The 25,680-nt window shown below is 46.3% G+C and overlaps 1 protein-coding gene across 3 annotated transcripts in view; it reads left to right on the plus strand.

Annotated features, from left to right (window-relative positions):
- Positions 1-25,680, plus strand: part of Acsl1 (acyl-CoA synthetase long chain family member 1) — a 65,923-nt gene that overhangs the window by 28,972 nt on the left and 11,271 nt on the right. For all 3 annotated transcript variants that reach the window (XM_021218646.2, XM_029532324.1, XM_029532323.1), the window contains exons 3-11: positions 6,140-6,257; positions 8,870-8,934; positions 12,061-12,162; positions 14,323-14,422; positions 14,619-14,797; positions 19,323-19,355; positions 19,488-19,539; positions 19,933-20,006; positions 22,240-22,317. In XM_021218646.2, coding sequence (XP_021074305.1) covers positions 6,140-6,257; positions 8,870-8,934; positions 12,061-12,162; positions 14,323-14,422; positions 14,619-14,797; positions 19,323-19,355; positions 19,488-19,539; positions 19,933-20,006; positions 22,240-22,317 — 801 coding nt within the window. The remainder of the gene's footprint in view (positions 1-6,139; positions 6,258-8,869; positions 8,935-12,060; positions 12,163-14,322; positions 14,423-14,618; positions 14,798-19,322; positions 19,356-19,487; positions 19,540-19,932; positions 20,007-22,239; positions 22,318-25,680) is intronic.

Below are 25,680 nucleotides of genomic sequence, written 5' to 3' on the forward strand. Positions count from 1 at the left end.
CAGGCTAGCTGGATCTGATGCCTGCAGAGCCCTACGCCAGGCTAGCTGGATCTGATGCCTGCAGAGCCCTACGCCAGGCTAGCTGGATCTGATGCTCTGCTTCATTGTCTTGTGAACAGGAAGGAAGAAGAGAGAGAGGGGCATTAGCAAGCCCATCCTTACTGAGAGGTGGCGGCCTGAGAGAAGCTCCATCCGTACGTACTCTCTCAGCTAGTTGGAATCCAGCACTGACCGTGGGTGACACTTCTGACCCACATTTGCCTCAAGGAGTAAAGATCAAGGGTTGTTTTCTAGTTAAACAGTAAGCTTGACCAACCCTGGCCCTGCAGCCTCTGTCCCTCACCTGGTGAGACAGTTTAGGACTGTTGTCGAAACACTTTGTCCATGATTGGTCAGAGGTCACTGGAATGTGGGGTTCCTCCCACAGGCTGGAGGTCTTAAGAGACCTCATGAGTGTCAGGACCTGCTGTTGCTGAAAATCAGTTTTGATCTTGAAAAGACATACATGTTGGTGGATTGAGCAGGGAAGCCACATGTCAAGTGGCAAATGTCAGGTGTAATATTGGGAAGGTTGGACCCCAGGGAAGGGAGCTGAGGTGCAGCCCTGTGCAGCCAGGACTGTGCGTCCGTTCACTGCCATTCTCATGGGATGGATTGAGCATTAAAATCCAAGCCTTTGGTAGTCTTCCGAGAAGTTATTTGGCTCCCCCATCCTTCCTTCTCCTTTTCTCTCTTCCCTCTGGTTTCCCTCTCTCCCTAAGTTGCTCTTTATTTATGGTCCTGTAGATACATAGCCATTTTATAGATTGAGATGAGTGAGGCCGCAGTGCAAAGCTGGAACATTTCTACTAATAAGAAATCCTCAGAGACATAATGTGTTATACTTTACATATCAGGGTAGGTTAGAATAATTCACTACCTTGGGGTGAGTTTGTCAGCCTTGTCAAACACTGGCAAGAGCTCGAGTCTCCAGAACCCCCAAGACATAGATGCTCCCTGCTTTCCTGACCCTGCCTTCCCTTATTCCTGACCTCATGGGTAGTTTGAGCTTTTACTTTCTAATTTAGCCTGGTTCAACCACAACTGTATTTATGAATTCAGTGTGTGGGAAGACTGGTCTCAAAAGGGACCTTATTCCCCTATAGATGCTGGAGAATTTCCTGGTAACAAAGGCCTTGACTGCACTGCTTTAGATTCACCCTCTTTTGTTTTTAAACTTGGGAAGCCAGATCCATGTTGAAGCAGACCTGTAATCCCCCTGCTTTCCAGGCTTGGTGATTAGGCTCTGCATAATGGCCCCGTTCTTGAACACAGCCCAGTTCCTACCTTCTGACAGAAAGCAGGTTCAGTTAGAAGGGCCACACTTAAGACATTTCCCATTTCAGTAGCAGCTCTTCCTAGAAATATCTACGTCAACTTGAATAATCCCGTAATTAAAGGCTCTGTGTTCTAGCACGTGTGGGCTCCGGCTCTTAGCCTCAGAGGGCCGTCCTTCTTGCGGTAGGTTTGTCTAACTGAGGTGAGGCATCCCAGTGCTTACATGTAGCGTCTCTATTTGGTACGAAAGGGAACACTTCCGCCTATCCAAGATGAACATCCTTTTAGGGGAAATCTGTGATCATCCATAGAATGTATTTTAAAACTCAGTGCTTCCTGTTGTCTAGTCCATCCTCAAGCGCGCGCGCGCGCACACACACACACACACACACATATTTCACTCCCTCTTCTCCAGATCACAGCCCCTCCCTTACAACTGAAGGGCAGTGGGGCCTTTTGCCCAGCTTCACCTGTACCTTAGTACTCTGTGTCTCTTCTTTGGCATCTCCTTACTGCTTCATTATCAAGCCTTTGCTAATTAGTTTAATTTGCTAATAATTAGGATACTATAAACACCTTATCCTTGGGACATGTTGTCAAGATGACAACGGCATTATTAGGAGCTCAACCAACTTCTCCCAGTTTGCTTTGGTGGTTTTACCTCCATCTTTCCTCACGTCCTGAAGACTGAGTAACTCTGAAAGCTTAAACTGAATTAGAGTTATTATTCACCTAAAGGTCTGTTATTCGGTGACCCTCTAAAACAATGTTTCTCAACCTTCCTTATGCTGCAACCCTCTAACACAGTTCCTTTTGTTGTACCCCAAACATAAAATTATTTCATTGCTACTTCATAACTGTAATTTTGCTACTGTTCTGAATCGTGTGTAAATTTCTGATCTGCAGGATGTCTGACATGCCACCCCTGTGAAAGGGTCATTTGACTCCCAAAGGAGTCACATCCTGCAGGTTGAGAACCGTTGCTCTAGAGCAGTTTTTGGAGAGTTGGGAAGTAGATGGAGTTCTCCTGACTAGATGGGCATGCTCGGTCACCAGCTAGCCAGACTCCCTCTGTTTCTCAGACCTGTGATTCTCCATGCTTCCAGCCTTCCCCTCTCTTGTTAGATGGCAGATCTCATGTCGCCGATGACTCTTCCCCTCCCCACATAAACCCTTTTCTCTCTTGTCCCTTCCTACAGCAGTTCCTCCACACTGTGTATCCTGGGGTAGCTTTCTTTCTGTAGTGCTGGCCTGGCCTCCTGCTCCCCTGCTTGGGACTTGTCTCTAGGATCCTGCTCCTCAGACTGTGGGGCTGGGCTTGGGTCCCCTGACCTAAGTTTCAGGTACAGCCTTCATTATCCCTTTCCCAACAAATGTCAGTTGCTCCCCCAGTCTATTTTTGTAGACCTGGGCTCTAAGATGTAAGAAATAATAAATATGAAATACTATAAAACTTTTTATCTTCTTCACCTTTTAAGACTTCCATGCAAATTTCTTAATCGCCTCCCCCACCCAATAAAAACCTTCCTTTACACAGAGACCTCCTGCTACACTCCAGGAACTTTATACAGACTAGCTAATCAAATAAGGTTATGAGGTGGTCTCCCACCAATGGGGGAAGGACAGGTCACCACTACCGAGTGCCTTTCCTGTCTCTGTGTTCTCCCTTAGGCGGCTGGCCACTTGACCAGGAGAGTGAAGTTAGTCTGTCTAGATAACTTCATTTGGAATGGTGGTCTCTTTCTTTGAGAGCCAGAACTTATTTCTAACAAAGACAAACCTGTTGAACCTGCTGCTCAGGGTCCACACCTACCCTTGTGTGCCCTTGTCTTTCCTTGTATTGTTTAGACTCGCTAGGATTCCTCGGGGGCTGTATGGTCCACTCAAGGACAAGATGCATTAGTTACTTCTGCACAGCAGTGGCCACAACACCTGACACAGCTGCTCAGGGGAAGAAATACAAATGGCTTCACAGTCTCAAAACCTTGCCTTCACCATAGTGGGGAAGGCAGTGGAGGACATTCAGTTCCCTGCGGCTGTAGAAGCTGTCCGTGTTCCCACACACAGGAAAACAGAGCCAGCCAGAAACCGGGAACCAGGTACACCTTAAAACACTTAGATCTGGTCATCCACATCTACCTACTAGACTCCACCTTTTAAAGGTTCCACGCCTCTCTTAGTGACTAACTGGAGAACCCATCATCAAAGCATGAGTCTGTGGGGTAACAGTCCAGATTCAAACCATTGAGTTCTACCCCTAAACCTCCAGAAGGCTAAGGCTATTGACCATCTCATAACAAAATACATTTAGTCTGACGTAGAGAGTCCCACAGCCCACATTTTGGCCACTGTGCAAAAATCCATATCTAGAGTCTTTGCTGAGACTCCAAGCAGTCCTTTAGCTATGAGCTCCTAGAAAATACGGAAACTGTGCGCTTCCAGTATACGATGACACAGAGTCAACAGCCCAACATGGGGGGGTGGTGACATAGTTGGGGGGAAGAGGGCGAGGCAGGCCCAAAGCCAGCAGGGCAAACATCAAATCCTATAGCTCTGTGCCCAGCATGAGAGCCATGTGTTACCATGATGCGCGGGACAGTGGGCTTGGGGAAGCCCTTCTCTTCCACATTTGGCCTACACGGCCTCCATCCTAGGATGGCTCTCTTCTGTGCTTAAACCTCTGCTCAGCAAACACCCTGTGTTCTTGTCATCTCCAACATCCTGGAACTCTATTGGAACTTAGTCTTTACCTTCATAGCTTCATCTATAGACCTCTTTGGGGGCGCGGGGGGGGGGGGGCTCCTTGCAGCAATTCTGACCCTTGTGAGCCTTGGCTGCAGTGGCCTCTTGGTTCCAAGGTAGGCTAACCTGGAAAAATGCTTTTGTGTGGCTCTCTGTGTAGGCAAAGCACCTAGGAAAACTCTCCCTTACTGTTCCCAGCAGCCCTCCAAACCGGCAGCCCTGGCTAGGGAGCAGGCATTGTTAGCCGAGGCTCCGGGAGCACTTCCGGTCAAACCACAGCACAAGTCTCGGGCTCCTGAGCCTTGGTTGTGTGCTCCCAACTGCTCCACTTGGTGGCTGAGGCGCTGCTCTGTGGAACACATGGCTCATCGCTGCTTTTAAAGAGATGCTATTGTATTGAGAGATGCTGTGGAGGGTTCCACATCGCTGTGACACTCTCGAGCAGAGGTCCCTGACGACCTCCCCACGGGCAGCGCGGACAGCCAGACCGCTTGGACTTCGCTTGGTGGGGAAAGCGGTTGGCCCAGGGCGGAGAGGCAAATGGCCCTTCTGCTCCCCCATCCCCCCCCGCAGCCTCACCCCCTCTCATCTCCTTACCATTTCCCTATTTCTCTGACCTCTGTCCTCTCCTTGGTCCATTGTTTCTGGGGGTTTTTGTTTGTTTGTTTGGTTGGTTTTTGTTTTTGTTTTTTGTTTTTGTTTTTGTTTTTTTGGTCCTTCCTTATGTAAACTTCTCACTAGGAAGCCTCAGTATTGTCTCTTTCCCTGAGCCCGCCAACTCTGACTGCTCTTTGACCCCACTTGCTAGGGGCGGTTTCCTGTTTTCTTTTATCAAACCTCAAGCCAGAGTAATCGCTTCCACTTTTTGGGCAACCCTTTCCTGTGGTGCTGGAAGGTCTCATCTCATGGTCTAATTTCCCTCAAGGGTTTTCCTAGTGTTGTAAATGTCAAGAGCCCTCTTTGAAATGTGAAATAAGAAGGGCTAGTAGTTGAGCCCTTGCCTACCAGTGTAGAAAGAGTGTTTGAGGGGTTCCTGCAGCTACCTGGGCCTGGACCTCCCCTATGGTCCTTAGCTCAGCTTCTGCTGTTTTAGGCCCCAGCAGGTGGAGACAACTTAGCGGAGGTGTTCAGCAGCAGGTACACACACCTGTCCAAGCTGCAAATAAACGCCTGGAAGGATCTGCTCCTGCGTCTGCTCACACTTACTGTACTCAGTAGCCGGTGAGGTTAACCCTGAGATGCCGCTTAAGGAGCCAAAGGTCCTAATGGAGTGTTTTCAGCTGTAATGAGAGAGCTTCAAGTGTAGGTGACTCACGGAAGTAAAATTGATTGTCTCTTGTTTCCTCCCAAGCTGAGTAGAGCCGTTCTATGTTCTGTCGGTTGATGCTTTGAGAACTAAAAAGTATGTGTGGTGGGGACATTTTTGTTGTGGTGGTGGTGGTGGTGGTGGTGTTGTCCTTGCTCTCTCTCTTTGACTTTGTCTGGCAGGACAGGTATTTAGAAATTTGTGAACAGCAACAGTGGGCTCCTCCTCCCTCTCCTCCTCTTCCTCATCATCTTCCTCTTCCTCCTCCTCTCTCTCTTCTCCCTGTCCTCTCCCCTCCTCCTTTTCTTTCCTCTCAGTTTTCTTTCCCTAAGATTCCGTTCATGACCATGTTGTCTTAGCCTCGCTTCTCCTGAGCCGCCATGGTTCTTCAAGGGAATGGTTGGCTTATATTATTGGCACGTCAACACTCCTTCATCCAGCTGCCAGTCACTGCACAGCTGTCTGCATTTATTTTACATCTAACCGACAAATAGAGATGGCAGCAGGTACTGATGGTGTTACGGTAAGTGAAATAGTCACAGGGAGTCAGTGTTACAGTATCACGACCATCATTCATTACGGTGTACTTATTATCTACCTGAGAATTGCTAGGACAGAAGATTTTAGGTGTGTGTATGACAAAAAAGTGACAAGCCTCAGGAAATACTGGCATGTCGATTAACATCATTTGGCCACAACATGCACCTTGCTAAAGGCATCACACTGTGGGCTTCTTGTTAACACCCTGCTCGCCCCTGTCCTCCTTCCCAATAGGGTACTACTGATGGTATTCGAAGATCAGCAGTCCTTGAAGATGACAAGCTCCTGGTGTATTACTACGATGATGTCAGAACGATGTACGATGGCTTCCAGAGGGGGATTCAGGTGTCAAGTAAGCGCATAGATGCATCGCTGTGACTGACAGACACTTCATTGCTGCTTCTCGTGGGACGAGCAGCCTTCTTCTCCGAAAGGCACCTCTGCCAGGGTCTCACATACCCAGCACTGTTGGTGTTCCATCTCCCATAATGTGTCTGGAAACAATCTCAAAGTTTATAGGGCGCTCTAGATGTTCTCTGTCGCCAAAAGTGATACAGGGGCAGTACATCCTTCATTTACTGGAGAGTCACGATGTGTGCTGGGCTACAGTGTTTCCTGTAGTTGAAAGTAAAATGTTTAATCGGCCCTGAACCATCCGGTACTTACTGGGCCTCTCTCCAGACCCCCCCTCCCCATACACCTTGAATGAGCCCTCAAGCGAACGCACTGCCAGTCCCCCTTCACATCTTCATACACTCCCCCACATCATAATTCTGCCCTGGCCACCCCCACTCAGTGGTCTTTTAACCCTGTTGGTTTCATGTCTCTATAAACATCTTCCTAGTCTGTCATTCCACTCCTGTCTCCAGTGGGGTATCGTCCCCTTTTCCTCTCAGCATCAAACCTCTGCCTCCGCAACAACCCCTTCACACGCAGAGCTGTTGGCTTGGCATGGCCTGCCTTTGTCCTCCCCACAGCACTGACATAGGACCTGTCCAAACTGGGTACTCAATATATTGTCCTGGAACTCATTTCCAGTAGCCCAGGCTGACCTCAAACTCAGAGATCCTCCTGCCTCTGCCTCCCAAATGCTGGGATTAAAGGCGTGCACCACCACTGCCTAGCTTAGAAATAGATCTGAAAATCCATGGTAGTGCGATTGTGATCTTACAGTCAGGAAGATTGCTTGCTCTCTACCCCATAATACACTGCAAGTGGTATGTGTGCACTCGAAGTACCTGCCGTTCAGTGTCTGACAGTGGTACAGTCCCATTACTCAGCCCATTGTGTACAGACAAGTATTCCTATGAAAGGCTCATTCGCCCACTGTAAAGAAAAAGCAACTTCCTTGTCTGTCAGTTCATACATGAACTTTCTGAAGTGGGTATCAAGGTCTGCGTTTATCTGTGACTGTAAGTCTCCCTGAGGAGAGCAGGTCAGCGAGCAGCAACCACATGAAAGGATGTGTGGTAATTTCTCCCTGTCCTTTCCTCTGCAAGCAGAGAATGGGTTTATCCAGGAGTGTGTGACTCACACTGTACTTGTGACAGACAGACAACCTCCTGCTCTGTTGTCACATGTCTGATGGGAAAATGAGTGGTCCTCAATAGGTCACAGAGGGAAGCTTACGCTTTCGTGACATGCATTGATTAAAGGCAGCTGCTTCTAAGTCACTGTTTCTTTTTTTCCTTCAAGAAGCATTTAATTCTAAACTTCATTGTTCATAGGCTCTCTGTCTCAGGATTGGAATAGTATAGATGAGCAGAGCCCAGCATTTTGAATGGACAGTCAGAAGTTTGCTCAGTAGCAGAAGTTAGCCAAGAGCTCTTTAAATCTAATTTTAAAAATTTTAAATTAATTGTATGGGCATGTTTCGCCTGTATAGCATGTACACGGAGTGCCCACAGAAGCCAGAAGAGGGAGGATGTCAGACCCACTTGAACTGGAGATACATAGGAGCCACCATGTGGATGCTGGGAATTGAACTCAGGACCTCTGGAAGAGCAGCCATTGCTTTTAACCACTGAGCCATCTCTCCAGCCCCCTTAAACCTAGTATGTTTAAGATGCACCTAGCTGTACATTAGTGGTACCTAGGAACAGTTTTTAAAACTACTGAAACTCTTGCTTACATTACTCAACTCCATCACTTCTCAAAAGCCTGTCCAATGGCATCTACTCCCCCAGCCCCCCAACACATGACCTGTAGGTAAATGCTTGAAGGTTCCTTAGAAATTCTGCTGGCTGCCTCCTCTTAAAACCCACAGTAGTATCTCTGCAGTCAGCCACTGGCATAAAAGAGAAAGTCACAGGTTAAACATTCTTACAAATCATGTTAGCTGGGTGTGGTGGCACACACATTTAGTCCCAAGCACTTGAGGCAGAGGCAGGTAGGTCTCTGTGAGTTCTAGGCCAGCCAGGTCTACGGAGAGTCCTAGGACAGCCAGAGCCACATAATAAACCTTGTCTCAAACCAAAAACCACTGATAAAAAAGTCATTAATATTTGTCTTTCTCCTGTATTTATCACACCCGCTTCTGTTTAAGAAACAGAACAAGGGAACTGGAGAGATGGCTCAGTGGTTAAGAGCACTGACTGCTCTTCCAGAGGTCCTGAGTTCAATTCCCAGCAACCACATGGTGGCTCACAACCTTGGGATCCAATACCTTCTTCTGATGTGTCTGAAGGCAGCTACAGAGTACTTATATACATAAAATAAGTAAATAAAATCTTTTTAAAAAAAGAAAAGAGAGAAAAAGAAACAACAAATAAACAAACAAACATAAAAATCACATCACACTCCGGGGCAACAAAGCATTTTAATCTGAACTCAGCATTTCTAGTCTGAAGAGTAGGATCTTCCTGATACCGTGAGGAATAAGGAGAGGAAGGAATAAGTGACACAGGAGTAGGTTAAAGGTCAAGGCCATCTTTTGCTTCATCTCTGTCTTTTCTTTCTTTGTAGATAATGGTCCTTGTTTAGGTTCTCGGAAGCCAAACCAGCCCTATGAGTGGATTTCCTACAAAGAGGTGAGTCCCCTGGCTCTGATGGCTCTCCTCATGTCTGTGACCGCAATCTCAGTGCACGCTACTAACTGGACGGGAGGTTGGTTTGGACTCGGATTTCTGGGTGTTCGGCTTGGGTTTCTAGGTGTTTAGTACTGAAAGCCACACTAGGTCCGAAGCAGGACCAGTCTAAACCTGTGACTCTATTTCTGCCTTTTCCCGATTTCCCGAGGCTCCGCCAGTAGCTAGGGGCCAAGGGTTTAAACGCATGAGCCCTCGGGAGCCATGTCAGACTCAGCCCATGAGACTGGCTCTGTAGGCTGGTGCAGCACACTGGTGCATGATTGCTGGCTGGGCTGGACCAACCTACAGTCGCACTTGGCACTCTCCCTTTGCCGCTCGCTCGCTCATTGGTGGCTGTGACTTGAAGTCACAGTTTTTGAGTAGTGGGTCTCAGAGCAGGAAGGTGTCCCCTTTTCTCTTCATTATGATAGCACAGAATCAAAGCTGGCGTTGCTTTTCCGGCCTGACCTCAGGATGGGCAGGCGCAGCTGCAAATGCAGTTGAACCGCCTTCCTTTTCCTACGCAGCTGTCCAGGAAATGGTTTTCTGTTCCTAGACTCCCCTGAACGCTTGTTCTGGGGCCAGGTAATCCCATGATGCCTGTGAACACAAACTGACTTTCTCCCTTTGTGTTCTCAGTAGCTGGCCTGTCTGAGGGATGTGGCAGGAGATGTCCTTTGGAGCCACAAACACAGCCTGGGAGTAGCTCCTGTCCGAGCTCCTTGGCCTGAGGCCCTGTAGTTTTCCTTTTCCCCGCCTCAGAGAGTATACCAGCGTGCCCAGGGCTTTGCTTGGGTAGTAGTTGTCTGTCTCTCAAGAGAGACAAGGGAGATGGACTTGTAATCCCTCGCCTGTGGAAGGAGCCAGGAGCTCATGTGACCAGAGAGGGATTTCCCTTTCTGTTTGGCTTTACCAAAGCCCAAACCAGTTTCTATGTGGTTTTTCCCATCAGTCAGTGCTAGCTCACACCTGTGCTCCCAGCACCGGGGAAACTGGGCGGGGACGGTCGTCCCGAGTCCCTGGCTGATTGGAAACATACTGAAGCAGAGTCTAGTTCTGGCCCACAGACCGAGACCACCTCCAAACACCAAGGCAGTGGCTTCTGGAGGCTCTGTAGCAGGGCAGTGGGGGACACAGGGCAGTGGGGGACACAGGGCAGTGGGGGACACAGGGCAGTGTGGGTCACAGGGCAGTGGGGGACACAGGGCAGTGGGGGTCACAGGGCAGTGGGGGACACAGGGCAGTGGGGGACACGGGGCAGTGGGGGACACGGGGCAGTGGGGGACACCGGGCAGTGGAGGACACAGGGGACCCCACAGCCTCTCCTGGAGCTCTCTGCATGATTTTTAATAGATTCGTTGGCCAGAAACAAGAAAGTATCTGTTGTGGATTGGTGTGTTCAAGGCACACTGAGAATCCCTGAGGTTTTCTGAAGGTGGTGCCCAGTGATTTGCATAGCTCAGCCGGAGGCTCCTTGGAGGCCTGGCAGAGGGTGCAGGGCTGGATTTAACTGAAGCCAGCTCTGGCTTTGTAAAGATCTTTATCTTGATTTACTTTTTTATTCACCCAACAAGACTGACTTTTAGGAAAGTCAGGATCTCTTTGCCATTTTTCTTAAAGAACAAAATGGACCATCTTTCTAGAAACATAAATGTAAATGTATGTGCATTGCTCCAGCAAGCCCAGCAAGCAGTTTCAGACACGTCTCAATTTCCAGACTTGTGCATTAGTCAGGAATAGAAGGTGCTTTGCCACTCTGCGGTCACCCGGCCTTTGGGTGACAGTACTGCTTCCCTTAGGTAGGGCTAGGATGGCATCTTGTACCAAAACCAACGGGATCCCTGGCAAGGGGAGGCGTGGCTGGTTGGCCATCCTGTTGGCATGGATATGTGTTATAAGTACTATTGAGAGGAATGAACTCCAGGCTTTAAGATTTACATTTCAAAGAAATTAATGAAGAGGAGGGGCAAGAGGGTAGCTATGGATATATGGTGACTATTTTTCCTTGGGTATTATAATGTTGGTTTTCATCTACACTTTTACTGATTGCCATGATTACCATAGGCTTGGTGCATTTCTCATAGTTGTAGTATTTGCCAGCCACCTAACTGTCTTTTTTTGGGTATTCTTGCCTTTTTAAAAAAATTTTTATATTTGCACATAAGGCCTTTAAAAATCTCCTCCAGATATTGTATTATTTACCAAAAAGAAATTCTCAAAACTGGAATTGTAGAGTCCAATAATAAAAACTTAGTCTTGGCTGGGCTTGGTGACACACATCTTTAGTCCCAGCACGTGGGAGGAAAGCAGGTGGATTTCTGTGTGTTCGAGGCCAGCCTGGCCTGCAGAGAGAGTTCCAGGACAGCCAGCACTACACAAAGAAACCCTGTCTCAGAAAGAAGCAAACAAATAAACAAAACAACAACAACAAAAACCCTTAGTCTTGCTTTGTTTTGTTTTTAAAAAGCTGTTTCTATATTTATAAAAATAACAGGTTTTGAGGTGTTTGGTCACTTTTCTAGTCTTTTATAAATGATGAAAGAAGGATCTAGCCAGGCCTGGTGATACCTGTCATCCTAGCAGCTGGAGTGGTAGGATTGTGAATTTGCAGTTGGTCTGCATCAGTTGAAGAAGTCAAGAAGTGGGGACGAGGTCTGTGTTAGAATGCTTGTCTAGGGTGCATAAAACCCTGGATTCTTCCACAGTACTGCAAACAAGTGGTAATCCCCACCCCCAAAGGAAACAGTGTCTCTCTCATCTTTGTCACTTTGTAACACTAAAATAGAAACATACATGTGTAGGAAGCCCTGTATACACATCTGTGACCTGCATACCCAGAATAATTTGCTTTGCAGACAGAGTCCTAGAGCCAGGTCCTTAACAAACCCTGAGTTGTAGTGAGTAAAACCTTGTGCTGTGCTAGCGGTTTTTTTTAAGGAGACTTAAGGAGACGCAGGTCTCCTTCTCTGTATAGCTGTGCTGCTGGCAGCGGAGAGGACGCCAGATTGTCACCTGGTGAGATTTTAAGGTTCTTGCAATAAGAATGCTGCTTTTTCCTAATTGGCGCTCTGCCTCCTTTTGTTACAGGTGGCAGAACTGGCTGAGTGCATAGGCTCCGGGCTGATCCACAAGGGTTTCAAGCCTTGCTCGGAGCAGTTCATCGGCCTCTTCTCTCAAAACAGACCCGAGGTATTAACCAGGGGCCGGCCGAGAGCAGCTTCACTGGGCTGGGTCTCCAGGGCCCTTGGTGGCTCCCACCTGCAGCTGCCGGGGACTAGGCTTTTGTTCTCTGGTTTTGGCTGAGTGTATGGCTTTGTGGTTTGTCTTAGAAAGTTCCAGGTATGGAAAATGAGAACTAAGAATTTCTCTTCAACTTTCAAGAGAAAAAAAAAATCATTTCCCCTTAATTTTTTGTTGTTTTGTTTTGAGTTTTCTTAATTCAGGTTGTGAAGCAAAATTTATAGGAAAAAAAGTGTCAAATCAGAAGTTTCTTCCCTTCAAGGGCTACCTCTGAGACTGGATAAACAGAGTTAATAAGTTATTAATAATAAATTACAGCAGAGAAGCCTGGATACATTTTTGTTAGTAGCAAACCCTTCCTCCTGAGCGGTCTGAGCCTTCCTTTTGATCAAATTTCCAAACCTAAAATACTGTGAAATATGCACTATGAGCTGCTCTCCTTATAGATATGCAGCTGTTGTTTGACTACGGAGGCTCACATGTAGTACTTAAGAAAAGAGGCTTGAGGGGCTCAGTAGTTAAGAGCACACACACACTGCTCTTCCAGAGACCAGAGTTTCAGTCCCAGCACCTTCATCAGGTGGCTCACAGGTACTCAGAGCTCCAATTCCTCTGGTCTTATGGGCACCTACACACACGCACAGAAACACACACACACACTTACACATACACTTCAAAATAATTAAAAAAAAAAAAAAAAGACGTAAAATGGGGTGTTCCTTTTAAAGTACTGCCAACGAGTTGTATCAGCAATAACTGTCTTGGAAAAATTCAAGCATCATTTTTTTTTTATATCTGTTTATGTCCAGAAAGGTGTCTTGGCTTTCCTGTCCCTGTGTTGTGTCTGGTTTTATAAGTCCTTCTGTCTCTGGGTCACATGTTCCGTGAAGAGGCATCACTGTCCACAGCTGGCCCCTGCTTAGTCTCATGGGGTGACTTGGTTTTTCTTTTGAATCTCAGAGACAGATCCAAGCTTTTTCCATCAATAGAATTGTTATCATCTATGTAAACCACAAAACAAATCCTTTATTTCAAGGGATAGATTACTGATGGTTTCTCTGAAATGTGATAGGTGTGGATATAGGAAAGGACTGTGGGAGCCCGGCCAAGGAGAGCTCCTGAGTAGAGTCTTGGAGGAAATCTTAAAACAAAACAAAACAAAACAAAAACCTCAGGAACAGCACCGAGTCCACGCCACGTGCCTGTGACCGAGCAGTCCTCTCCCACGGCAGCTGCTCCCTTTGCTGTGCTGTGCTCAGTCAGCATCCTGTGTGTCGTTTGAAAAGTGCAGCTGAGATAAGGGCGTGTCTTGAAGTTGAAGAGGGACTGAGCCACATGTGCCTGGGAGATCAGTCAGTTCTAGGCAGCTGAAGCTAGTGGCGAGGTGACTAGTTAACGTATCACTGCTGTCCCTGGTCACTTTACTAGGGGGATTTTTTTTTTTTTTCAAGACAAGACAACTTTTTTATTTGATCTATAGACATTCTTCCTCTCTTGTTCCCAGCTATCCTTCCTCAAACCCCACACACAGCCTGTGTCTTCCCGAATACTTTATTGTTCCACGTGGCCCATGGAGTAGGCCAGACCCATTGGCACTGCACGGGCTCACTCCAGTCCACCCCTAAGCCAGGTTTCTATCCAGCCTGCTTGCTCACTGACTTCCCAGCCCTGGACACCACAGGCTCTTGCTGTTCTCTCTCCCTGTCACCCTCATGCTCCACATTTTGCATCAACAGCCATCTAGAAGCCACACCCAGCTCCCACCCACTCCACCCGCACGCCACGCCAGCCGCTGTCTTAGCGTGTAATGATTGTTTCCTCGCATGTTTGTATCCGTTCACCTTGATTTTAAGGAAGGGCAGATTGTTGTATGCAAACTTAAAGATTAATTTTTTAAAGGGATAGAAGGAGAAGGTTTCGAGAATAGGAAAAAGTTTAAAAGGAGGAGCAAGTCTTTGTTTGCTCTGAACTCTCCTGGAACCTGGTGCACGGTGGGAGACAGACTTTAATTTTGCTGTAGTGGATGCTTCTAATTTGACTCTGAGCATTGCCCTTGGCAGTGATTCCAGGGAGACATCTCATTCTCTCTCTGTGACTTTTACCATTCAGTGGGTGATCATCGAGCAAGGATGCTTCTCTTACTCAATGGTGGTTGTTCCACTCTATGACACCCTTGGAGCTGACGCCATCACCTACATAGTAAACAAAGGTATGTCCTTGGTCTTTGTGCCACCATAGCCCTAGGTATAGGCTTGATTCGGTGACTTTACATTTATATATCTGCTTGGAAGGGGATATTACGTTTCAGTGCGCATCGCTCTGGTATGCTAGTATCAGTGTGTCTTATGGTACAGTCAAGCTTTTAGCAGCCTAGGGCTCACTCCTTATCACCTCTTCATTTACAGCTGAACTCGGTGTGATTTTTGCTGACAAGCCAGAAAAAGCCAAACTCTTATTAGAAGGTGTAGAAAACAAGTTAACACCATGCCTTAAAATCATAGTCATCATGGACTCCTACAGCAGTGATCTGGTGGAACGAGGCAAGAAGTGTGGGGTGGAAGTCATCAGCCTCAAAGCTCTGGAGGTGAGTCCTTCCACAGCCCATGTCTCTGAAGGACTGGGTATGGTACCCAATGCCACTGTCACTTGCTGCTCAGCCACTTAAAGATACGGGACAAAATTCCCATCTGCCTGCTGGACCAGGGTTAGGCCTGCATGCTAAGAGTTGCTTCTGGGTTTTGTTTTGCTTGGCCTCCTTTTTGTAAGATGGTCCACCTCTGTAGTCGAGGCTGGTCTAGAACCCACTGTGGAGCTCAGGGTAGCCTTGAACTTGTAGCAATCTTTTCTTACCTTGGTCTCCCAAATGCTGGGATCGCAGGAATGAGTTCACTTGTCCTAGTTAAGTTTCTGTTGCTGTGTTAAAAAGGCCGAAAGCAACTGGGGGAGGAAAGGGTTTATGTGGCCTACATGTCCCCATCACAGTACATCATGACAGGACATCAGGGCAGGAGGGTCATGGAGGAATTGTCAACCAGCTTTCTCCCCATAGTTTGCTCAGTTTGTTTGCTTATACAGCCTGCCCAGAGTTGCTACCACCACAGTGAACCAGGTCCTCTCCTCAATCATTAATCAAGAGAATGCCCTCATAGACAGTGTGATAGAAGCGTTTTTTCCATTGAAGTTCCCTCTTCCCACCTGGCCCCAGCTTGGGTCAAGTTGGCTTGTGTTAAGCTCACCACCCTACCATGCCCAGTTCCCAGTATTAGTTTAATATATCACCTGCAGAAGCCTCACGAAGGGAACTGTAGTCCTCATATTTTTCCTTGGTACCAGTGAACCACACCAGTAGACACTGGGACCTTCAACATCACACAGGTGGATGTGTGTAGTTTGTATGCTCTGTTGAGTCTTAACTGCCTTTGTCTCTGAAACCAAGCCAGACACAGATGTCTGTCTCATCATTCGCCTGTCCCTCTGTTGAGACTTCCTTCCCCCACCCCTCTGTGTGTGTGTGTGTGTGTGTGTGTGTGTGTGTGTGTGTGTGTGTGTTGTGGTACAGGCATGGATATCAGAGGACAGGTTGGTGGGGTTGATTCTCTCTTCTCCACTTGGGTGCTGGTGGTCATTCTTGGAACAGCGAGTGCCTCCTCCGAGCCATCATTTCTTTCCCCAGGTTTCTTCTATAGATCTTAGTGAATTTCAATCATAGGTTCTTGATTCGTTTCCGTCCTAGTCAGGCTTATTATTACAGTGATGAAACACTGTGACCAAAAGCAAGTTGGAGAAGAAAGAGTTTATTTGGCTAATACTGCCACATCACTACTTATCACTGAAGGAAGTCAGGCAGGAACCTGGAGGTAGGAGCTGATGTAGAGGCCATAGAGGGGTCTCACCTTTACTGGCTTTCACCTCATGACTTGCTCGGTCTGGTTTCTTCCAGAACCCAGGACCACCAGCCAGTAATGGCACCCCTCACCACGGGCTGGACTCTTCCCCAATAGATCACTAATTTACAACATTCTCATAGGCTTGCCTACAGGCAGACTTTATGGAGACATTTTCTTAATCGCGGTTCCCTCCTCTTGGATGGCTTTAGCTTGTGTCATGTTGACATAAAACTATCTGGCACAACTTACTTTTTGATCTCTCTATTTTTGTTTTGATAATGGTTTATTTTCAGTTTAAGCACAACTTAACTGTCCTAGAATCAGTGGGGTACATACGATCTGTCCCCAACACTGACTGGCCTTGGGTTAGGAAGCAAGGAAGCCAGTGGAAAATCCTTTCACACGGGCATCGTAGGTGATAGGGTCCATAGAAGAAGCTGCGCTGTCACGGAAGGTGTAAATCTCTTTGTGAAAACCATTAGAGGTACGGTTTTCCTTTTTAATGTAGTAGTTCTCTTCCTTCTATGGAGAATGGGAGGCTACAGAGCAGGGTCTGAGGAGCCTGTGCTGAGGAACCAGGAGTCAGGGAAACTCGTTATCCCAACACCGACATGCACGCGGTGTACAGAGGACAACTCCAGATGTTTCTTTGCCTAGGCTGCACTTTGAAATTAGAGTGTAGCTAGCTTTTTACCTAGAATTTTATACTGGGGTGGGTTTGTTTTTGTTTTTGTTTTTGTTTTTGTTTTTGCTTGTAGTCTTTCATGCTATTGAAATCTTTTCCCCTAACTGCCTTTCGGTCCCCGCTTCTGAGATGCACGCATGACATGTTCTTTCCTCTTGCCTTCTTTAACCACTGCATGAAAATTAAAATGTTACTTGATGAATGAATAAATGAATGAAGTGAATAAATGAATGAATGAACAAATGAATGAATGAGGATTGTAGTGCAGGGTTTATATTGAAACCCTGTTTTACACTTAGCTGCTTAATGTAATTTATGCATTTTAGACATTTTTGTAAACCAAAAGTGAGAAGAAAAGAATATAAAATTCACATTATAGTTGATCCTGGAGGTCATTTACATTAATCTATATTTATAGTAATACCTATATTTGTAGCATCAAGGTAGAACATAGGTGTTCTGGAATATCTGAACCTTTATATCTTAATTATGAACATTTCCGACATATAGACTGTTGAGTACTACAGCATAAAGTCATGTTACCACCTTCATACTAAAGAGTCTGTGGTTAAAGTTTTATCACATCTGCTTCGTCTGACTTTACTCCTGTATCCATCTACCCAGCCATATATTTTACTTTTTTAATGCATTTTCATTAGGCAACAAATTTTATTACTCATAGGTGCCACTCACTAGAATACAGCTTTGTTAATTTTTAATCTAAATTGACCACTTTTTAAAGTAATCATTTTTTTCTTTTTTTTTCTTTTTTTTTTTTGTTTTTCGAGACAGGGTTTCACTGTATAGCCTTGGCTGTCCTGAAACTCACTTTGTAGACCAGGCTGGCCTCGAACTCAGAAATCTGCCTGCCTCTGCCTCCCGAGTGCTGGGATTAAAGGCGTGTACCACCACGCCCGGCTTAATCATTTTTTTCTAATTAATAACAAGACAAACTTAAGTCTCTGAAGCCCTCCCTGCAAATAATATACCAGTGGGGGTCATGTTTGTTCCCCTACATTAAAAGCAAATTGTCTGAGACTATGGCTTTATATCCTATTGGGCATCAACTGAAGAATCTAGAAGTCGCTTAGTATTAGCTGGGCATAGTAGTGCATGACTGTGGCTCCAGCACTTGGGAAGGATCATTTCCAAGTCATCATTAGCTGCCTACCTATTTTGAGATCCGCATGGCCTACGTGACTGAGCTCCTGCCTCAACAACAAAATGGAGAAAAATTTGAATAGTTGAGCAGAAATTTGAAGTCAGTAAAGAGTATATGGAAAATACTTTACAGAAGTGCTGTGCTTTAGTTCCTTGTCGGCTGTGGGGTGGTTTTTGGTGTTTTGTTTTGAGTTGGTGGCTTTGAATGTTGCTCAGACTGATCTGGAACTCCTGGGCCCAAGCCATCCTCTTGCCACAGATTATAGGTGTGTGTGTAAGTGCCCAACCCTTAGACATCAGTGTTCTTGTGACTAACCTGTGGTCTATAGTGTATGTAAATTAAATTGATTAAAAGTGTGCATGAGCCCTAGACATGCCCACCTAATTTGCATTTTGTGATAGGTGCCAATGTATTCTCAAGTTCCCATTTACTTGTGAAAGTAAATATAGATTAATGTAAATGACCCCCAGGAAAATATATTTAATTTTTGTTGTTATTGTTGTTGTTTGTTTGTTTGTTTGTCTGTTTTACTGAGTAGATTTGAAGGCTACTTAATGCAGTAACTGGAGCACATACCTGATGCAGAATCAGCACAGGAGCAGCTGCTTCTAGAGACAAAGCTTAGCTCCATCTTCTGCCCACTCCGGAGCGCCTCCCGCCCCCTCGCAGCCTGCTGCAGCTCAGGGTTCCCAAATCCTCCTTCCCTGTGTATGGCATTTCAGTCAGGAGGAGGGTTATTCCCCCATGGGTGCAGAGAGCTCATGGAGGCCGAGCCAGGCGGTCAGGGAGCACACTCTCTGATGGCAGAGGGTGCTGAGGACCAGCAGGGTTATGTTCAAGAGCGAGGCTTTGTTAAGGGCCATCAGAGGAAGAGGGAGGGGGCTGGAATGCAGTGCAAAGGCCTATGCTGTCTTTGGAATCAATCCTATTTCCAAGGCCATTTATGTGATTTGTATAAGAGATGGACAACTGAAAAATGACTTCCCAGAACAATAGATACTTCTGTTACTTAACATTGCTCAACTTCATTTAATTTGGAACTGGTGTTAGCCAGCTATGAGAGTAATCTGCAGTAAAGGCAGTAACTTGGGGAGGGGAGCTTCCTTTTATTTTTTAATGTGTATGGGTGTTTTGCCAGCATGTATTTGAAGCACATGTGGGTGGCACCTGAGTTCAGGAAAGAGCAATCAGATTCCCTAGAACTGGACTCACAGATGGGTTTTGCCATGTGGGTGCTAGGAATGGAACCTGGGTCCCCTGGAAGACCAGCCAGGGCTCTTAACTGCCAAGCCATCTCCACAGCCCTGACTTTGTACTCTTTATAGTTAGAAAATCTTAATACTGAAGGTTTTTTCCTCTCTGTCTTCTAATTCAGGACCTTGGAAGAGTGAACAGAGTGAAGCCCAAGGTAAGCACTGTTACGGCCTTCTACAGCTCTGTTCTCTGCAACATCCGGCCATACTGGAGACTGTTGGAAATGCAGGTGGACTGATACATTCTATTCTGATTCATACCCTCTCTTTTAAAATTTTTTCTTCAGCCTCCAGAACCTGAAGATCTTGCGATAATTTGTTTCACAAGTGGAACTACAGGTATGTGTTAACTAATTATAGGTGGGAGCAAGAAAACAAGAGATAGACATGGACCGAGAAAGGTTGCTCCGTGCGACAGTCTCAGGATCTGAGAGCACCATCTAGTTAACTCAGATTACTGAAAGTGACCCTCAGATGTACTCTATCAGTGTCTCTGCAGAATAAGAGTCCCAGGTTTCTTCCTCTGTTGATACGCATGAAGATTTTAGTGAATATTTAAGATAATTTCATGATAGTGAGTTTCCTTTAAAACGTCTCAGAAATTTAGTATGACTCAGTTTGGCTATCCAGAGGATACCAACAGTAGAGCTAGCCGAGGCCCTGATGATAGAGGGTTTCTGCCATTCTTGGCTGGAATATCTAACCTTGTTCTCCTTCCTGTGTGCTCTGCAGGCAACCCCAAAGGAGCAATGATCACTCACCAAAACATTATGAATGACTGCTCAGGTTTTATAAAAGCAACAGAGGTAAGCCTTGAGACTATTGTTATGGTTCTTCACATTCGTTGATTGGCTTTAAGCCCCAAGAGAGAGAGAAGTAAATCTCTCCTCTTCCTCTATCAGGCCCACATTGTATGTAAGCACTCTGAGGTGTTAATGAGACCTGGACTGTAGTAAGGCCAGGATCCCCCTTCTGTCAGATGCTTTACCTGTGGACCTAAGCCCAGAAGCCTTACTGTGACATTAGGATGAATCACCAGCTGGACCTCTCGGTGGCTCTCATGTGACATTCTCATTTGAATGTCACCCTGTACTTTTAGGGAAAGAGAAAGGAAAAAACCTCTCAGTGGCTTTAGTAAAGTGTTAGCAACCGAATTTTAAGTTACCAATGAATGTTAGAGACGGCTAGCTGAAGGTTTTAAATCACACTGTTCTGTTCTATAGTCAGTTTGACTCCCATTGTATGAGAAAGATTGAAGTCTGAAACTCTAGTTAATTGCCTGTCCTCTTAAGGTTTTCTGTCCACGGGTTGTAGTCTGCACGGGTTGCCATTAACAAAGCACTGTAGCCCACGTGGCTTAAACAACAGATGTTCATTTCCCTCAGTTTAGGAGGCTGAGAGTCCAGGACCAGCTGCCAGCAAGTTTGGTTCCTGGTGAGGGCTCTCTTCAGGGCTTGCAGACGGCTGCCTCTTTCTGGGTCCTCTGGTGTCCCTTTCTCTTCTAGAGAGACACCAGGCTGCTGGGTCGGAGCCTACTTACTCCCAAATCTAGTCATATCAGGACCCTATTCCCGCTACATGGGACTTAGGACTGTCCTGTGTGAATTTGGGAGGTGGCCAGAGTTCAGTCCCTAACTCCAAAGATAGCTTGCATGCCTATCTTTGCAAAGGTACCATCTCTTAAAAGCATACATTTAACAGTATGCTTTCGCAAGCTCTCGGGAGTATTCTATAGCCCTGCTCGTGGCAGGAGACTGTCTACATCTAATGGCTTGGAGACGTGGACGTCTTTCTGTGGTGGATGTGGGACTGAGTTTTGGTTTTACTCCACGCTCACGTTTCTTATTCTCACCCCTTACTTTTTTTTTGGGGGGGGGGGTATGCTGTATTGTCACTTAAAGTGAAATTTGAATCTCCTAGTAGACCTTCAGGGTCTTCGAGATGACAGAACTTCACTGAAAAATAGTTACACTATCGAGAAGCACTGGCAACCTCTAAAACCTCTAGCCACGACACCGGCATGATTTCTGTGGTTTATCAGAAAATTTTAAACTATGGGTGCCGGCAATGAAGCTCAGCAGTAGAAAGCATGCTTTCTGTGTTTGAGACCTTGGCTTCAGTACACACACACACACACACACACACACACACACACACACACACCAGCGTACATATACTCACACTCTCCTCACATCTGATCGGTGTGACAGCAAGTGTGTGGGTGAGCCTTCTTTGTGTTAATAACATGAACTTACATGCAAGCCCTTTCTGCGTCCACCCATCCCTAAGAAGTCCCACTCTGAGGACAGCCAGGTGTCCACATTTAATCTGCCCGTGGGTTCCTCTTGGTTGGGATCTTATAGGAAAGCAAATCTCTTCAGGCCAGCTTTGAGGTTGCAGTAAACACTTTTGAGTGTTTTCCTGAGATGAAGGGAGGCTCGAAGATAAAACTGGTGTTCCAGCTCATCCACTAGAACCATTTATACCATCAATCCAAGGTCCTGGGGACCTCTTCCTGCTTCCCTCTGCACTATAACAGAGCTGTCCTGTCAGGGGGCAGACCTTATGTTGCTTAAGGGGCAGTGGAACCTGCCTGGTACTGGGGTGTCGTAACTGAAAGAGGAAGCACTCGGAGCACATGGTCTCTCAGCACTCCAGTTTGGGCAAGATTTTCTTTACGGGGAGGTGGGTAATAGTTCCGAAGTGGCTATGCTTGGTCATCGGGTATGATTTCCACTCTACTTGACGGAGTGTTGCTTTGGGATAGGGGATGCAGCCCTGCGGTCGAGCACTTGTTAACATGTGCACTGCCCTAGTCTCATCCCCAATAAGACTAAAATATATACATATATATATATATATATATATATATATATATATATATATACACTTTGTATTGTTTGAGGCAAAGAAATAAAAGAAATGCAGATGGCAGAGGCCGCGCTGAGTGTTGAGGGGCCGTGTGCCCTGCTCTGAGGGAAACGGGAGGTACCCTGGAAGTCTTAACTTTTCTCTTCTTGCTGGTGTCCTTGCTTTCAGAATGCATTCATCGCTTCCACAGATGATGTTCTGATATCTTTCTTGCCTCTCGCCCATATGTTTGAGACCGTTGTAGAGGTAGGCAACTGCTGTGTCCCCCCACTTGTCTGCGTGCGCCCCGCTAAGTTTTTTTGTCTTCCAGAGTGCACTGACCTTGAATGCCAGTGACACACAGATTTCCTACTTACCACTGGCACACATGTATGAGCAGCAGCTACAGGTAAGTGTGGGATACAGCCTAGACACACACGCACACACATGTACACACACACATGCACATACACACATGCACACACATACACATGCACACACACACGGTTCTTCACTCGGCCCCACTGCAGCAGCAGCACAGGTTATTGGAAAGAATATGAATTCTTGTTGTAGGTCCATACTGAGAATTTGAACTTTAATCCTGCAGTTTAAAATCCAGAGTTTGAACATTCAGAGAATGCCAGTAAGGACACAGTTGCAGGTGAACAATTAGAGGAAGGTTTTCTTCTTCTTCTTTTTATTTTAATTGAAAATAACTTTTTCCTACAGTATATTCTGCACTCTTTCCCTCCCCTCATCTCCCAGGTCCATCCAACTCCTGGCCTTCTTTCTCTCTCTTTAGAAAATGAACAGGCCAGTAAAACCACAAACAAAAACAGAACAGAACAAATCCAAGCAAATCAAAATAACAAAGCAAATAGACAGACAGACACAGACACACAGATACACAGACACACACACACACACACAGGCATACAAAACCCATTAAAACACAAAATCAGAAATCATAATAGATAAAAAAAGACCAGTAAAGATTTTGTTTTTTGTTTTTTGTTTTTTTTTAAAAAAAGCATCGAGACAACAGTTCCAAAAATACCTTTGGTTTTATTGTGTGTTGGTCACCTCCTGGACAAGGGGTGTCCCTTTTTTGTTTTTCCCCTGGGAATGGTTGTCAATCGAATATAGCTTCTAAGTTAGGGCTGGGGGCTTGTGTTCAGTTCCCCTCAGTGCTGGGCCTTCGCCTGGCTTAGCCGCAGGCCCTGTGCGTGCTGCCGCAGTCTGTGCGAGTTCATCTCTGTGTCCGTCCTGTTGTGTCTAGAAGGCCTTCTTCTGTCCCCATCGACTCTTACGATTTTCCATCTCTTCTTCCTTAGTGTTCCCTGAGCCGAGGGGAAGACATCCCATGTAGGACCAGATGCTCCAAGGTCCCTCACTCTTGGCGTATTGTCCAGCTGTGGGTCTCTGTATTAGTCCCCATCTCTAGAAATACTTTGTATTCGTTGACTTTGATAAGTCTCAGGGGCACCCACTGGAAAGAAGCCTCTTGTTTGTGTTTGCGCTTCTCTCTGATACACAAATGGGCTGAGTCTTCTCACGAATATCCTGTATGCCCTGGGGAAGAAGGGTGGTCTAACTGACCTTTGCTGGGTTCTCTGGATACATCTGTGCCCCTGGTTTACAACCTGACCAAGGGCAAGGAGGTAACTGAGTTGGGAAGTGATTGTCCTACGAGTGAGAAGACCCAAGGTCTGTCCCCAGAACCCATGTGAAGGACCAGTTGTGGTGGCAACTTGTCAGCCTAGCACTGGTGAGGTGGAAGATCTCTGGGGCTCGCTAGTCGGCCAGCTTAGCCTAGTCTCCCGAGGAACACCACTGAGGGTGTCCTCCAACCTACATGTGCATGCGTGTACACACACACACACACACACACACACAGTCCTTCTCTTTCTCTTCTTGGACAATTTTAGTTTTTTTTTTACTAGAGGAAAAACAGTAAGCAACATGTATTCCTTGTTGAACATTTACTGAGAACCAGCCGTGTGCCAGGGCTCTGGGAGATGTGGGACACAGTTGTCTGATAGCCAGAGGACACTTTGATTGATGGCTGCCCTGTAGGCTTTGTGTCTCTCAAAAGGATGGAGGTGCACCAGGTTCCATCCTCCATCTTTTCCTCCTTGCACATCACAGGATCTTACGAAGTACACATGCAATTAACATATCATCCAGCAGTTCCCCTTCCAGGTTCACACACAAGTGTTGAAAGCAGGGACTCAAACAGGTGTCTGAGTTTGAGTCACACAGGGCTCACACAGAGTTATTCACAGCAGATGGCAGGTAGGAACCTCTGAAGTGACTATCAGTAGTCAAATGGGCCAAATATTCTACAAACAGTGGAGTACCGGGAGAAGCTGGGGGTGGTGGACAGACTTTTAATCCTAGCACCCAGGAGGCAGAGGCGGGCAAATCTCTCTGAATGCAAGGCCGCACTAATCTGCATAGTCTAGTCAGGACCACTTAGTGAGACTCTGTCTCCAAAAAAATTTTTAAAAAAAATGTATGCCATGCTCTCCAGTGAGTCATTAGTGAGCCACAGGTTCTGCTTGTGGCTTTAGAGGTGCAGCTGGGAAGACAAGCCTGCAGCCTTCAGTGCTCAACAGGGATCTGCCCTGCCATACTTTTTTTTTTCTTTCGTTTGTTCACCTTCCAAGGGGGAGGCAGAGACGGGGGGGGGGGGCAGAGACAGAGAGGAGAGGGTGTTCGTGTGTAAGGACACAGATTTGCAAACACCATTGTATGCATGCAGAGGTCAGAGGACAGCCTTCAGATGGTAGTCCCTGCCTTTCCCCCTTGTTTTAGGACAGGGTCTCTCTGCCACTTTGTGAACCTGACTCCCTGGCCCCTCTGCACTTCCCTGTACAGTGTATACAAGCTACACTGTACAAGCTGTATGTGGCTCTTTCCTGTTTGTCTGTTTGTTTTGTGTGTCCACACATAGGTAAACATGGAGGTCAAAGAACAACTTGTAGGCGTGGGCTCTGGTCTCCCACCATGTGGAGCCTGGGGATCGAACTCAGGTCCCTGGGCGTGACTAGCCAGCGCCTTTACCTACTGAGCCATTTTACTGTCCCTCATTGTGTGCTTTTTAGTTTCTACCTTAAAATTACTGCCTTTCTGTCATCTTTTGAATTTTTTAATTTTTAGCTTAATTTAGGCAGGCGATTTGCTTAGTCTGTTTAGGTGGCCATTACAGTTTGCAGGAGACAGGGAGAGCCTCGTGGGGTATAACCTTGTAGATGCCCACTTTAGAGTCCTGACTCCAGGTAATTCAGAGTGTTTTCAGAAAGTTTTACGTTTTCAAAAAAGGAAATGAGATTTTAATAAGCCTGGTTTGGAGGCAGTGGGTTTTTATTTTTAGAATAAAATAAGTTCTCAAGTTCCTAGAAGGCTAAAAAATAATTGGGATGTATAACACATAACCCATCCAACCGCTGTTGCTTGTTAGCCCCAGATAGCCCTTCTCATTACCATTAGGAAGAGCCTCCCCTGGGTTTATACTAACTCCTGTATCACTGGGATGGTGGAAATACTACATTTCCATGTTTGTACAGAGGCAAGTAAATGCAAACTTAGAGAGAGAGAGAGAGAGAGAGAGAGAGAGAGAGAGAGAGA

The sequence above is a fragment of the Mus pahari genome, chromosome 19, assembly GCF_900095145.1.
Source record: "Mus pahari chromosome 19, PAHARI_EIJ_v1.1, whole genome shotgun sequence".
Taxonomy (NCBI): domain Eukaryota; kingdom Metazoa; phylum Chordata; class Mammalia; order Rodentia; family Muridae; genus Mus; species Mus pahari.